We start from the raw sequence: 14,560 nt of genomic DNA, 5'->3' as shown, positions 1-14,560 counted from the left end.
AGGCCAGCGTCGGGCCTCCCGCCCTGGGGCCTCCTATCTGCCCAGACACCGGGGGGGGGGGAGGGGGGGGCGGGTAAGGGGAAAGCTGCATGGGCGGGGAACCCCCTGTGTCGCTGCCGCTGGGAGCCGCCCCACACACCTTCGTCCCGAGCTGGGGCTGCCCTTTACAGACGCTCCCTGAGCTGTTTCTAGGCTCCCCCAAGTCCCTCCTCCGGCCTCTTCCAGTCCCTTCGACCCCAGCCCCAGAGCTGCAGCGATGAGAAGGGGCTGCCAGGTTTTTCCCCAGGGCTGAGCCTGGAGTGAACGCTGTGCCTGGAAGCACCCCTAATTTCCTGGGGATTCGGAGGGGCAAGCTCCGCGCTCTGGATGGGGCGCCTGTTTATGAGAAGAATTTCCTCTTTCTTAAAAGGGCAACGATGCCAGTGGGGCCCTCAAGGAGGGACGGAATGGGACGGGTCTGGCTCAGCCAGAGCAACGGTGGAAGAGGTTACCTGAGCAAGAAGGCCGTCCGATTCCTTTCCCCGGGTTTGGTCCTGGAGAAAGTGGGGCCTACGCGAGCTGAGGGAGGGGATGGATGGGAGCCGGATAGTGGAGAAAGGCATCTCCCAGCCCCTTCTCCAGCTTCCTGGAGGGGCCGTCAGCTGAATCCCCTGCATAATTAATTACGCATTAAATGGGCTCCAGCCCAGTGCTAGATGTGGGGGAGGGAGGCAGATTTCCGAATTAAAGTTGATCGCTCTCAAGGAGTTCCAGTGGAAGGGGGGGGCGGGCAGCCAAGTCTAGAACAAATCACTATCCAGTGGGATGGGGAACGATCGATGTGCGAGTCGGGCACAGCTGGAAAGAGTGAGTTAAGAACCAAAGAAGGCCCTTGGGCAGATTTTGAAAGCTGAATAGTCAAGGGGTGATGAGCATGCTAATGGGGGGGGGGTGTCTGTGTGAAAGCGCAGAGACGAGTGGAGAGCTCTTAGATCTCTTGGAACTGCAAGGGGACCCCAGAGGAATGGGCAGGCTGGTCATACGAATAGTTAAGCCTGGGATTTAGGACTAGGGGGCAAGGAATGCAGAGAGGAGAGAGGGCCAAAGGCCAGCGAAGGGGTTACCTTGGGCAAGAGGTTAGCGATGAGGTCTGGCCAAGGTCAATCATTTCAGATCAAGGGAGGCCCCTACAGAGCGCTGTCTCCCCACCCTCATAGTAGCTCCACCTCTCCCAGACATGGGCTCAGACCTGACTTTCCCCAGGAGCCTGCTCTGGGAGCCCTGCCTTTCATGCACCGTGCCCCCCTCACTTTACCAACCCCATTTGGCAGATGGGGTTAGCTGCGTGCTGGATGGAGAAAACACTTGTCCACAGTGCCAGACAGAACCCGGTGTTTCCCCACTCACATCCCCCATGACTGTGTTCCTCCTGGGGTGCAAACCGATGAAAGATAAAAATAAACTATGTGGGTAAGGCGACCTCTAGCTGCTGGGGTGGAGAGAGACCGCACTGGGTGTGAACCGCCCCCCCCCCCCCCACACACACACACAAAGTGAGGAAACTCAGGCACCTCCCCAACCCTACAGAACACTTCCACCAGCGCCTCCGTCCCCCACAGCTCCAAGACTATGCGCGGCAGTTCTCGCGCCGGGGAGCCTGGGAGGGGGGCAGGTCTCCCAGCGGAAGAGGCCACACCCACAAAGTCTTAGAGGGGGCACTGGGGGTGGGAGGCCAGGGGAATAGCGAGGGCGGGGGAGCGCTGCGGTCTTGCGCAGTGCTTTATCCCTGCGTCAGCAACTCAGACCCTCTTGGGGACAGCCGGCCAGGTTCTGGTCTTCACAGGGGAAGGGCAGAGGAAGGCGACCGCCCTGCTCAGGCCAGGGGCGAAGCCACGGCTTCACTCCGTCCTCGCCACACATTTCCTTTTGGGGTCTGCGCGGCTGGGCGTCGGAGATAAGCTGAGGCCTTGCCCCAGGCGGTTCGAAGGGTAGGAGGTTCCTCTTGGCGGCCGGAATCCCGCCTCTCTCCTTGCTGTAGAGCTGGGTCAATTCGCTTCACTTTTCAGAGTTCAGTTTTCCCATGCGCAAAATGGCATAAGGAGGTAGTTTTGAGCAGTGAAATGAGGGGGCGCAGCCAGACGAAGCGCTCGCTACACGTTGGCGATTACGATTATAAACAGTGAGGGCTGCCCAGCGGGCGCGTTAAGGGCCGGAGGGGGGCGGTGGGGGTCCAGCTTCGGGGGGAAGTTACGGCTCAGAGTCACCTACTCCGTTGCCCAATTGCAGGACTCGAGCTAGTGCGCCTTCGGGCAGGCGCAGCTCTTCGCCAATCCCGCCCCCCTCCCCGCGCGGGGCCGCCCCAATCCTTGCTCCCCCTCCGTGAGGCCCGGAGGGCACGTGCCGCGCTTGCACCCGGCGGCTGGATGGGACTGGACGCGCCCGCCCCGCCGCCGAGGCCCAGGCCCACTCGGGAAAGGAAGTGCCGAGGAGTGTTTGTCAAGGCTTGGCGTTATTATTTTTTAAATTATAAACACAGAATAATATCGACGAATAGAAAGAACTTAATAAACAGGAAAAAAGAAACCCACCCTCAGGGCCAATAACACGGGAGTTTGCTTCCTGAAGAATCCGCGTGGGCGCGGTCCGGGTCCCGGCCAGGGTGTGTCTGCATCGACCCGGGTAGAACCGCTGTTCAAAAGCCTCCAAAGAGATGTCAGGCCCCACTGTCGGGCTGGGCCCGGTGGGATTGAGAGCCCACGGTGCGGGCGCCACCAGGTCCCCCCTCCCCCCCCCAATAATCAGAGTGGCTAGCGTGGGAGTAGAGGAGGGGGTTGGGGAAGGCCTCTTGGAGACAGTGGCATTTCATCGAGGTCGGTGGGATTTGGCCCCGCGAAGGGGTAGGAAGCGTGTTCCAGATAGAGGGAACAGCGTGGACGAGGGCGCCTCCTGGTGGGAAAGCCAGGTGATGGCGTGGACACGGGAGCCGATATACTGGGCGCCAGGTGGGGCAGTTGGAAGAGGTCGGCAGGGGGATCCCCCGGCAAAAAGTTGGACTTTTTCCGTTCTACAAATACGGGTCACCTGGCCCCAAGACCGCCGTGGGTGTTGATGATCACAGTCCGGCCAAGGGCATAACTGTGAATCTGCACAGTCGCTTGGAGAGAGCAAAGGGTCACCGTTGGCCCACGATTTCCGCGAAGTGATCCCTTCAACCGTCGGAGAGAAGACCCATTTTACAGACCAAATAGTGTTATCCCCATTTTTCAGAAGAGCCGCTACTCCCTGACCCTTGGAATGTGCAGAGGTGAAAGCGCACTGTGCACCCGCCCGCACTCCCAGGCGTGGGCGCTCCTGGCAGGCGGGGCGGGCCGTGCCTCCCGGCGCTGGGCAGCCTGGAACTGTGGGCCTGGTGTTTCAGGTCCTGCCACGCAGCCGCAGAGGCTCCCTGAGGTCGGGCGGCAGGAAGGGAGGCGACGCCCCCTGGAGCGCGGCCGGAACCGGGCCGGACCCGCCTCCCTGCCCGCGGAGTCGCCCCGGCCCCAGAAGTGATGAAAGCCGCTGCTGAGTCCAGGTCACGCCGAAGCCGTTGCCCTTTTAAGGGGGAGCCTTGAAACGGCGCCCGGGTTCCATGTTTGCATCCGCCTCGCGGGGAGGAAACTCCATGTTGTAACAAAGTTTCCTCCGCGCCCCCTCCCTCCCCCTCCCCCTCAGAACCTGGCTCCCCTCCCCTCCGAAGCTCGCGGGGATCCCTCCCTCCGACCCTCCCCTCCCCCCCGCGCCCCGATTCCGGCCCGAGCCGGGGGGGAGGCCGGGTGCCCGGGCCAGAGTCCGGCCGGAGCGGAGCGCGCCGGGCCCCATGGACAGCTCGGCCGTCATTACTCAGATCAGCAAGGAGGAGGCACGGGGCCAGCTAAGGAGCAAAGGTACTGGGGCCGCGCGGAGGGGGCCACAGCCTGGGCGCCGCGGGAGGGGAAAAGGAGGGGGCCAGGACCCTCCTCCAGGCAGCCGCCGCCCCGGGCGCCCGCCTTGGAGGGGCTCGAAGCTCCCAGCCGGAGAAGGAGCGGGGAGAGTTTGAACTTGGGGAGGTTCAGAGACGCGGGGCGGGGTCTGGCGCCTCTTGGGTGCTCCCGTTTGCTCGAGGTGGGGAAGCTGAGGCAGGAGTAGAAATGGGGCTCCTTCAGGGTCTCCGGAGCTGGCAGTGCGCAACGCCCGAGAGTTGCCTCCTCCGCACCCCCTCCCCCTTCCATTAGCGCGGACCGGGCTGGGAGATGGAGGGTGTTGTAGAGGGCGCCTGCAGGCCACCCGCTGAGACTCCGCCCACCACCCACCCTGGGCTTTGGTCTGGTCGGGTCGCGGGAGGGGCGCCGAGGTGACAGCGGGTTGGGGAGGGTTGGAAGGATCTCCCGCCAACACACAGCCACAATTCCCACAAACTTCCGCTTCACGACTGGAGGCGCCAGGTCCCTCAGAGGCACAGAAAAGAGCGACTACTTCTAAGAGTCGCCCAAGCGCCCGCGGGGAGACCCGTGCCTGGGCCGGGCACGCGGCGTTTGGGAAAGGCCCCTGGGCGCTGGGCCTGTGCACACAGGTAGCGACCCGGGAAGCCGGGCCGCCCGGGGCTGGAGGTCTGCTCCTCCCTGTCCCGGTGTTGACTTCAGAGGCTAGCTAGTTAGTCCTTCCAGGTCTGCCCACCTCTGGCCTGAGCCTAGCTGCACCCGGGGGCTTCGGGGGGCGAGGGGCGCAGAATGCGCCCGTCAATCACCCAGCGGATACCTGGCTCAACATTGGAGGTTGGGGCAGGGAGGGGTGGAGGAGGCGGCGCCGGCGGGTGTCAGCGGGAAAGTGGCCCCAGGTCCACTCCCTGTCTCTCGGTCCAGCCTTAGAGAGGACTTTGGACTTAGAGGGGGCTGAGAGTATGGAAGGAAGGCGGGAGCAAGCCCCAGGCCCCAGCCCTGCTGGGCCCGACTGAGCAGGGTCTGCTCAGGTAAGGTGGGTGTCAGGAGGCTGCCACAGTGGGGTGATCCCTCAGCAGTGATGGGGGCTGGGAGGAAGACACAGTACCCTTGGTTCCCCTTCCAGCCAGCGCACACCTTAATGGGAGTACCTTTGTACCTATACTGGACTGACTTGTGGGGAGCAGAGAGGTGGCCTGGAGCCACCCTAATGTGTCTCCCTCAGTGAAGGGAGCATAGCCAGACCCTCGGAGCCCAGGGGCTGGCACCTGGGCACATATGCACGCCTCTGCAGGTTAGTGTACACGCCCCCACCTTGGGTCTCCCTGTTTCAGGGGACCAGAAGTCATCCACTTCTCAGAAGCCCCGGAGCCGGGGCATCCTCCACTCACTTTTCTGCTGTGTCTGCCGGGATGATGGGGAGGCCCTGCCCACCCACAGTGGAGCACCCCTGCTTGTGGAGGAAAATGGAGCTGTTCCCAAGGTGCGTGGTGGCCAAGTGAGGGCTGCAGAGCTGACCTGGGCCCACCCTGGAGGGGGTTTAGGGGAAAGTTTTTCTTGATCTGCCTGCAGGCCCTGGAAGGTATGGAGGAGGGTGGAGCCCTCCCAGGTCTACCCAGCTCGTCACCTGAAAGCTCCAAAACTTCCACCAAGGGAATTCTAAATTTCCCCATCCTAGGTGGACTCTATTCTCTGCCTTGGTTTTCCCAGGTGGGGAAGTGAGGCCCAGAGAGCCAGGTGGCCTGCTCCTGGCTCCAGAGTTGACGGGCAAATTTGGGAAGAGGGTGGTCTCTCCCCATGTTCCTGTGGCTTCCTAGGTAGAGGGCTGCGGGTGGGAAGACCTGTATAGGAGAAATGACTGGGGTGTGAGAGAGGTGCCCCCAGCCAGTCCTGCTCATCCCCACAGCAGACCCCAGTCCAGTATCTGCTCCCGGAGGCCAAGGCCCAGGATTCAGACAAGATCTGCGTGGTCATCGATTTGGATGAGACCCTGGTGCACAGCTCCTTCAAGGTGGGCCCTGCCCAGCAGCCCCCAGCCCTGGGTTTCTCAGGGGGCCTGCCCTGGCTTGGGAGGGTGGTCTGGGCAGGCCTCGCCCAGCTCCAGCCACTCTTTTCCCCCCATAGCCAGTGAACAATGCTGACTTCATCATCCCCGTGGAGATCGATGGGGTTGTCCACCAGGTGAGGGGCCGGGTATTGGGGGGAGGCAGTGGGCTTGGTATCTGCCATTCAGACAGGCTGTTCCCACTAATCCTGAAAGCTCCATATAGGACCTTGATAGATGTGGAATGCCAGAGGCTCAGAGGGGGTGTGAGACTTATCCAAGGTCATACAGATCCTCAGGGACTTGACTCTAAGGCCTGCAGGGAATGGGGCTCTCCTTGGTGCCCCCTTACCCCACCTTGCCCGGGACCCAGTTCAAGTAATTCAGGATAGGTTGTGTGCCATCCAGCCTGTTCTCCATTACTTGGCTCGGGGGCCGGTGCCCTGCAGCCTCGGGGTGAGGGGGCTGCCCCAGGCCCCTCCATTTGGCTGAGGCCATGGTGATGGAAGGGCCAGAAATAGTGATATGCCTTGAGGCAGGGCTAGAAGCCTGGAAGTCAGAGGTTCATCCTGATCCTCTTCTGAGAGGGTGGTCGTCTCCCTAGCAGCAGTCGGGGTGGCTGGTCAAGTGGAGCCCCCTCAGGGCCTGGGACCAGCCTGCCCCCTGCACTTCACTGGCTCCCTCCCAGCCTGTGGGCCAGCAGTCCCCTCACTGGCCCACCCCCCAGGTCTACGTGCTGAAGCGGCCCTACGTGGACGAGTTTCTGCAGCGAATGGGCGAGCTCTTCGAGTGTGTGCTGTTCACTGCCAGCCTGGCCAAGGTGAGTGAGCCCTACATCCTCGGAAGGGCTCCTGGGACAACCCTGCCTGCCTCACCAGCATGTGGCCTCTGAGCAGTGACCTCTGGGTCACCCTGGGTCCCGATGACTCACCTCCTACCCGCAGTATGCAGACCCAGTAGCTGACCTGCTGGACAAGTGGGGGGCCTTCCGGGCACGGCTGTTTCGAGAGTCATGTGTCTTCCACCGAGGGAACTACGTGAAGGACCTGAGCAGGCTGGGCCGAGACTTGCGGCGGGTGCTTATCCTGGACAACTCGCCTGCCTCCTACGTCTTCCATCCGGATAACGCCGTGAGTGCCATGCAGAACCTGGATAGGGGTCTGAAACCCAAGAAAGGGGTCAGTCCATTTGGGCTCCCCAGCCTCTGCTCCCAAGCTGGGCTGTGTCCTAGGCCTGGTGTCCTCCCATTCCTTCCTGTCACAGACCTGTGCCCACTCGCCTCATACTTTATTCATCATTCAGTCCATTCTACCAGTGTGTAGAGGGCTGGGGTCCCTGCTGGGCATTGGAGCAATTGAAATTTTTTAAGTTGCCAGTTGTGACCAGTTAGTGGGTCACAGAAATAATTTAGTGGGTCCTAATTGGGATTTTTAAAAAATGAAATAAAATAGGAACTATCGGAGTGCTTTGCACACAGTTAGGTTAAGTATCATTTTGTAAAATTGTTGCTTTGTTATATACAGAAACATGATTTACTGGGTGGGGGTTGCTGTCAAAATATTTGAAAACTGTGGGTAACGGGGTTCCAGGAGGTGGCCTACCGAGCAACAGGTGCTCAGGGATGGCCTGCATATTCTGCGTCCAGGGTGGTGACCCTACGCCCATCTGCCCAGGTACCGGTGGCCTCGTGGTTTGACAACATGAGTGACACAGAGCTCCACGACCTCCTGCCCTTCTTCGAGCAGCTCAGCCGGGTGGATGACGTGTATTCAGTGCTCAGGCAGCCACGGCCTGGCAGCTAGTGAGGCGCCCTGGGGCCAGGACCTGCCCCTGACCACACCTAGACCTTTCACGCGTGGACTCTTCCTTAAGAAAACCCAGCAGCCTCGGCCATCTCTGCGCCATGGGGAAGTGGGCATCTCCCCTGCCAGTCTGGCCAGGCTACGAAGGGCGCAGCAGGCTGCACAGAGGGCAATGAGACCCTGGGTCCCTGTGTCAGTGCCTTAGAACCCCCTTGCTCTTCTTGGAGGACCTGCAGGCTCTGCTTGCCCCTCCTCCTTTCTTCCTCTGTGCTGCCATGTTTCTCTGCTGCCAAATTGGGCCCCTTGGCCCTTTCTGGTTCTGCTTGGGGGAGGGGACAGAGTTCCTGTTGCCCCATGCCTTGGGCCCCCAGCCTGGAAACGGTGGACACCAAGTGCCTTGCATAGAGCCCTCTTTCCTGCCTGGTTTTTCCAGGACCAGATCAGGTCAGCTCTTGCCTGGAACAGTCTCCAGGCTATTGGTCAGGGAGAAACCATTCTCCCCACGTCTTCCGTGGGGACTTAGACAGACCCCACGACCTCTGCCTAGGTGAGTAGACAGGAGGGGAGAAGATCAATTAACACTTGTGGAAGCAGCAGGGGTCTGTCCTTAGGACACAGAGTCCAGCTAATCTGGGCTCATCAGCAGCTGTGGGCTGCTATCACCCAAGGCCTTGGGACTTGGATCCCCCAGCTCCAAGTGTGGGGTGTAGACAGGACCCCTTTGCGGTGCCATATAAATATGTATATGTGTATATAGATTTTTAGGGGAAGGAGAGGGGGAAGGGTTGGAGTAGAGACACCCCTTCCTCACCCCTTTCCCAGGCCCATAAATTGGGGGGAGGGAGGGAAAGGATTTTTACATTTTTAAACTGCTATTTTCTGAATGAAACAAGCTGGGCCAAGGGGCCCCAGGCCCCCTCCTCTGCCCCCCACACCCTCTTTGCTTCATTCATTCATTCAAAACATTTATTGAGCACCTTCTCTGTGCCCAGCCTGTGCTAGGCCAACCAGCTGACTGTGTGTGTGGAGTCTCTCTACCACCTAATTGGTGCCTCCACCACCCACCCTGTACTTCACCCCGTGCCTTTAGGGGATCTGTAGGAGTTGGGACCCTTCTTGTGGGGTTTTGGGAGTATTCCTGCCAAGCTACACCCCTCCTCAGTGCCAACCCACTCTCTGCAGCCCCCTGTCTCATCCCCTGCTAGCTGGGGGCTGCTCCCAGGACATCCTGCCTTCCAGCTCTGCCTCCTTTACCTGGAACCCCTCCCCCAATTGCTGAGTCTGGAGGTCAAGGCCTTTCTTTGGCTTTCCCCAGGGCCTAACAGTTAAGGGGACCCACATACCAGTGCCAAGGGGGGTATCAAATGGAGATATGCCCCCCCCCAGAGCTGGGGGTGGGAGGGAGGACATGGTTGGTCTGTATCCCGTGACCCTCCCATTTAAGTGCCTTCTCTGTGATGGAGAGCCCCTCGGTGTCATGAGAACTAAAGAGGAAGCCAGACCCCCCATCTTGCCTCTGTGGTTATTGGGCGGTGAAGTGGGGGGGGGGGGTGATTGTGTCCCATGAAGCCTCCTTTCACTTAAGCAAACCCTTTGGAGGGAGGAGGGTGGTAGTGGAGGCTGCCCTACTGCCCTGGGGCTTCAAGTGTGAAAGTGCGAGAATGATCTGAGCACAGTTTAATTTCCCTGCTTCTCTCGGCCTCAGTTATCTGATCTGCAAAATGGAGATCTGCACTCGGCACAACTGGTTAAGTGCCTGCACTTGGAGGGCTCCATGAGATTAGCTCTAAAGCTAAGCAGAAATGTGTCCCTAGGGGAGGCCCCTGGAAGGTATTTGGAGACGGGAGGGGTGTGGTGTCCAACCCCGGAGCGGAGGGAGGAGTTGGTGAGGCCCCGGAGGGTGGAGGTGGGGAGCCGGGCGAGTTCCAGGGAAGCCGAGTTCCACTCCAGTCGGGAGAACTTTGAACGGGGCGACGTGGGGCCTCCCCGGCAGTGTCGCGGGAAGGGCCGGCGGGCTGAGGCGGCGGGGGCTCGGGGGACACTGGGTGGGGGCCGGCGCTCAGTCGGGCCCCCCACCCGCCCCGCCGGGGCCTCCGCTGGCCGCGCCCTTGCTCGGCCTCGGCCCACTTCCTGCCCCCGCCCCTCGGGCCCTGGCAGCGCTTCCTCTGCGGAGCTGGGCAGCCCGGGCCCTGGCAGGAAGTGCCCCCGCCCGCCCTCTGCTTCCCACGGTGGCCACTAGAGGCCTCTCCGCCCTCGGGGACGCCAGGACTCCAGGCGCCTGGCCTGCCCCCGTCCCAACCCCAGGGGCTGGAAAGATGAATGCCTCTCGTTCGCCCCTCTCCCAGGGGTCCCCCCCCCCCCCACACACACACACGGGAGAAGGGAGATGCCCCTTCCAAAGGTTGATCCCTGGCCCCCCATCTCCACCTCTCCTACCCCTCCCACCCCTCATCCCCTTTTGAATCCAGCCTCAAGCCTCCCTCCTGGTACCCCAGGTGCTAATCTGCCCCCCAAGTCTCTGAGGGTGACCTGCCTGTGTATGATACTGCCCCTTTCCCTTCCCTTGCTCCCCTCCCCTTTTCTCTGGTAGAAAAGCGCTGGGAAGCACTTACCTGGGAAGAACCTGCAGTGCCCCCCTCAGTTCCATCAGCTCTAGTGTGAACTGGAGCCGCAGAGCCTTTGGTTGAGTTAATATCCAGCTGGCTTCCCTCTGCCCTTATCCTACTTGGGGCGCGTTGGATTTCCTGCTCTCCATGGAAACGCTAGCCCCCCGATTTGCATCCCAGAGGCCCAGGTTGGCGGTCAACAGGGCTCCCAACTTTGAATGAGACCTCAGTCAGCCTACCCCCCCTTCACCCACATAAAGTTCAACTTAACCACACACATCCACACTTCCTGTGTGCCAGGCACCTTGCCAGGACTGGGGACACGCCATGGCTAGGGTATGCCTCTGCTCTCAAGGAACTCACACCCTCGTGTGGAGAAAGACACCTGAACAGACTGTCTGAAACCTGAAATGCTCCAAAGGTAGTTCAAGAAAGAACATGAAACACTGGGAGCACAGGGGCACCTCACCTGGCCTGGGATGGCCATGGAGGGTTTGGAAAACGCATCCTGAGGAAGTGAGTCTAAGAGGAGTTTTCGAAGGAGGAGCGAAGCAGGTGATGGTGGCTTGAGCAGGCAGATGCACCAGAAAGGAGGCCAAAGAGCCAGGAGCCCATCACTGTAGGGAGTGCGGGAAATGACAACAGTTTTGGAATTGTACACAGCAGAGGTGGGGTGGGGTGGGAGATGATACTGCAGGAGGCAAGAGGGGCCAGACAATGCAGATCTATAAGTGGACCAAGGGAGTGGCCTTTTTTCTTGCAGGCAGTGGGTGCCTTTGAGGCACACAGGGACACTGAACAGAAGAGGGGTGTGCTCAATCCTGGCAGCTTCACATTGGAAGCTAAATCGGGTAAGGGACAGGAGACCTTATTGGGAGACCACGGTAGTGGAAGATGGAGAATGCAGACTTGAACTGGGGCATAGAGGCGGAGTGAAAAGAGAAGGAAGGATGGGTGGATGTGAGGAGATAAACTTGGCAGGAAGCTGTGGCTGGTTGGCCCTGGGGACTAGGGTGGAGAGGAGGAAGGCTTTGGAGATGTCAACTGAAAATGTCTCTAACTGAGCCCAGTATGGAACAGATACTATTTGCCTGTTACACACACACATGCACGCAGAGCAGAGGGAACATGCACCTGATACAGCACTGTTGGCAGGAATGTAAACTGGTACAACCTCTTTGGAGAGTAATTTGATAATACTATTTTTCAAAAATATCTTTTAGCCCTGGCTGGGTAGCTCAGTTGGTTAGAGCATCATCCTGATACACCAAGATTGGGGATTTGATCCCTGGTGAAGGCACATACAGGACAAACAATGAATGCATAAATAAATGGAACAAGAAACTGATTTTAACTTCACTCCTCTCTCTAAAAACAGGTAAAAAATAACCATATTTTAAAAAATATTTTTAAAATGCTGATACCCTTTGATCCAGGAATTCCACTGTTAGGAATTTATGCTGTAAATAAAATGTATATACATATAACCTTGTACATACCCAGGTATTAATTGCATCCTTGTTTGCAATAGCAAAACACTTGAGATAACCCAAGTGTCCATCAGTGAGGGACTGGTTAAATAAATCTTGCTCTATCTATACCAGAGAATACCATGCAGTCTTGAAAAACAGTGAGATGGAACTATCCAAGCAGATATAGAAGCATCTCCAAGATGGAACTATCCAAGCAGATATAAAGGATCTCCAAGATAGACCAGAAAACAAAACAAAGTAAGATTCATAACAATGGTGATGGTGTATTCTCACTAAGGAGAATTATAAAAATAGACATTAATAGCCCTGGCTGATGTGACTCAGTTGGGCATCATCCGGAAAGGTTGCCGGTTCCATTGCCAGTTGTGGGCTCAATCCCCCGTAGGGGGCATGCAAGAGGCAGCTGATCAATGTTCCGCACTCACTTCGATGTTTCTCCCTCTCCCTCTCCCTTTCTCTCTCTAAAAATCAATAAAAATATATTTTTAAAAATAGACATAAATATACATATATACGTTTGTGTACTGCAGTAGGGTAACAAGAAGTGGGAATTGTGACTAATCCTGAGGAGCAGAGCTGGGGGACTGTGGGAGTCATCTAAGATGGAAGGGACTCATTTTTACTAATATCTGCTTGTCATCTGGTTGTCTTTTGAATTATTTTACTAGGTACAGTTATTAATTTTTTTAAAATAAAAATCAGTTTAAAATAAAAACAGTCAACTTTCTAAACATAGTATCAAAACAACTCACAAATTCCATATCTTTCCTTCGAACAGTCATTGCATGACTGCTCTGTACCAGGCACTAGGATACTGCAGCGAGCTAAACAGAAACTGTGGGGGAAACAGAGGAAAAAAAATAATTACAAAATGAGAAATATAAAATGGTAAATAAAGAATTAAAAACTTTCATACTGCCCAGCCAGCGTGGCTCAGCAGTTGAGCATCAACCTAGGATCCAGGAGATTGCGGTTCGATTCCCGGTCAGGGCACCTGCCCAGGTCGTGGGCTCGATCCCCACTTGGGGGCGTGCAGGAGGCAGCTGATCAATGACTCTCTCATCATTGATGTTTCTCTCTCTCTCCCTCTCCCTTCCTCTCTCTCAAATCAATAACGATATTTAAAAAAAAAAAAAAAAATTTTGTACTGCCAGTGCCAAATTATCACCCTGCGGTGACTTCTGATCGCAAAGTGGGAATGTGTCTTTACAGTGGGAATACCTGGCAGTAACCAAGGGAGCAAACTTGGCATCACTCATGCTGGGACAACTTGACATCATATACCCCAGTGCCATGCAATGTAAAATACACGGCATCACCTCTGCCCATGCTCCTCCAAATGTGGTGTGAAGACTGGCAAGCACATCACCCTCGCCTGAGAGCACGTCGGCAGTGTAGAATCTCAGGCCCCACCCCAGACCTATTGAATCAAATTCTTCATTTTAAAAAATCCCCAGGTGATTCTTACAATGTTACAGTTTAAGAAGTGCTGGCCTTTTTCAAGTAGTCTTTTTCCCACCCCAAATATGTTTTTATTGATTTTAGAGAGAGGAAGGGAGAGAGAGAGAGAAAAACATCAATGATGAGAGAGAGCCATTGATCGGCTGCCTCCTGCACGACCCCCACTTGGGATTCAGCCCACAACCTGGGCATGTGCCCTGACGGGGAACCGAACCGGCGACCTCTCAGTGCATGGGCCAATGCCCAACCACTGAGCCACACTGGTCAGGGCTCAACTATTCTTAAAAAAAAACAGTTTAACCACAACTTGTCAAACCTTCAGTTTGTGGGAAATATAGGAGGAAGAGGAACAGGTTAAGTAATACACAAAGACTTAGACAAATCCACAGTGTGAACATTCTACAAGACAACTGTCGTTGGCTCAGATACGTCAGTGTCATAGGAAAAAACCTGGGGACTGTTCTAGATTTTTAAAATACTGAGGATACGAAACAATCAGAGGAAATGCATGATCTTGATTTGATCATGAATCAATAAAAACAGAAAGTTCTTGTGAGGACAATTGGAGAAATTTGACCATGGATTGGATAGAAGGTATTACAAATAGTCTGTGATATTCTCACATGAAAATTGTATTAGAGTTCTTTTTTATTGATTGATTAATTTTAGAGAGAGAGAGAGAGGGAGTGAGAGAAAAAAACATTGACTTGTTCCAATTATGACATGTTATATGTTATTGTACAACTTCATTTAAATTGTGCTGTGGCAATCCCTTGATAGCATAGTTTATGTAACCAACAGCTCATTTTCAGACTTTCAAATTACATCCAATTATTTGACACTACCAAGACTGCTGTGGTAAGTATCCTTATTGCTAAATCTTTGCCATTGGATTGCATCTATTATTATTTCTTCAGGATAAACTCTTAAAAGTGGGATTGCTGGGTCAAAGATTTGAATAGGCAAATTGCCTGCCAGAAAAGTTTCATTAACTGTAGTCCCATGTTCGGGACAGGAGGCTGCCTGTTTCTCCATGTCCTTCCCAGCCCTGGGCTCCAGCTTTGAAGAAAATCTCTGTCAGTTTGAATATCAAGAAGAAAATCAACATTGTCTTGATTTATATTTTTTTGATTGCCAGTGGGATAGACCATTTTAAAATATATTTATTGGCTATGTCTTCTTATGTGAATTTTTAAGTAATTTATTGAGTTGTTTATATGTT

General features: G+C 56.0%; 1 protein-coding gene across 5 annotated transcripts; it reads left to right on the top strand.

The window, feature by feature from the left end:
- The first annotated feature begins 3,796 nt into the window (after positions 1-3,796).
- On the top strand, positions 3,797-9,280 carry CTDSP1 (CTD small phosphatase 1). Of its 5 annotated transcripts, none has more exons than XM_087819596.1 (7): positions 3,797-3,902; positions 5,267-5,415; positions 5,839-5,943; positions 6,057-6,113; positions 6,665-6,796; positions 6,921-7,106; positions 7,622-7,760. In XM_087819596.1, the coding sequence occupies exons 1-7, from the start codon at positions 3,836-3,838 to the stop codon at positions 7,670-7,672; spliced, it is 747 nt and encodes a 248-aa protein (XP_087675722.1). In that variant the 5' UTR covers positions 3,797-3,835; the 3' UTR covers positions 7,673-7,760. The 5 variants fall into 5 exon arrangements, with proteins under 5 accessions (XP_087675722.1, XP_016052283.1, XP_016052282.1 ...); XM_016196797.2 differs by having other exon boundaries at positions 3,799-3,902; positions 5,842-5,943; positions 7,650-9,280; XM_016196796.2 differs by having other exon boundaries at positions 3,799-3,902; positions 7,650-9,280.
- Positions 9,281-14,560: the final 5,280 nt, after the last annotated feature.

Source organism: Miniopterus natalensis, chromosome 8 (genome assembly GCF_054644295.1).
Source record: "Miniopterus natalensis isolate mMinNat1 chromosome 8, mMinNat1.hap1, whole genome shotgun sequence".
NCBI lineage: Eukaryota > Metazoa > Chordata > Mammalia > Chiroptera > Miniopteridae > Miniopterus > Miniopterus natalensis.
Note: the sequence above shows the minus strand (reverse complement) of the source record. Positions and strands in the feature narration are given on the sequence as shown.

What these genes read in the sequence shown, in the direction of transcription:
- CTDSP1 (XM_016196796.2), top strand. Translation starts at nt 3,836, where the DNA reads ATGGACAGCTCGGCCGTCATTACTCAGATCAGCAAGGAGGAGGCACGG. An exon ending in GGGCCAGCTAAGGAGCAAAG is followed by an intron (nt 3,903 to 5,266) that starts GTACTGGGGCCG and finishes TCCCTGTTTCAG; the next exon opens with GGGACCAGAAGTCATCCACT. An exon ending in AAAATGGAGCTGTTCCCAAG is followed by an intron (nt 5,416 to 5,838) that starts GTGCGTGGTGGC and finishes TCATCCCCACAG; the next exon opens with CAGACCCCAGTCCAGTATCT.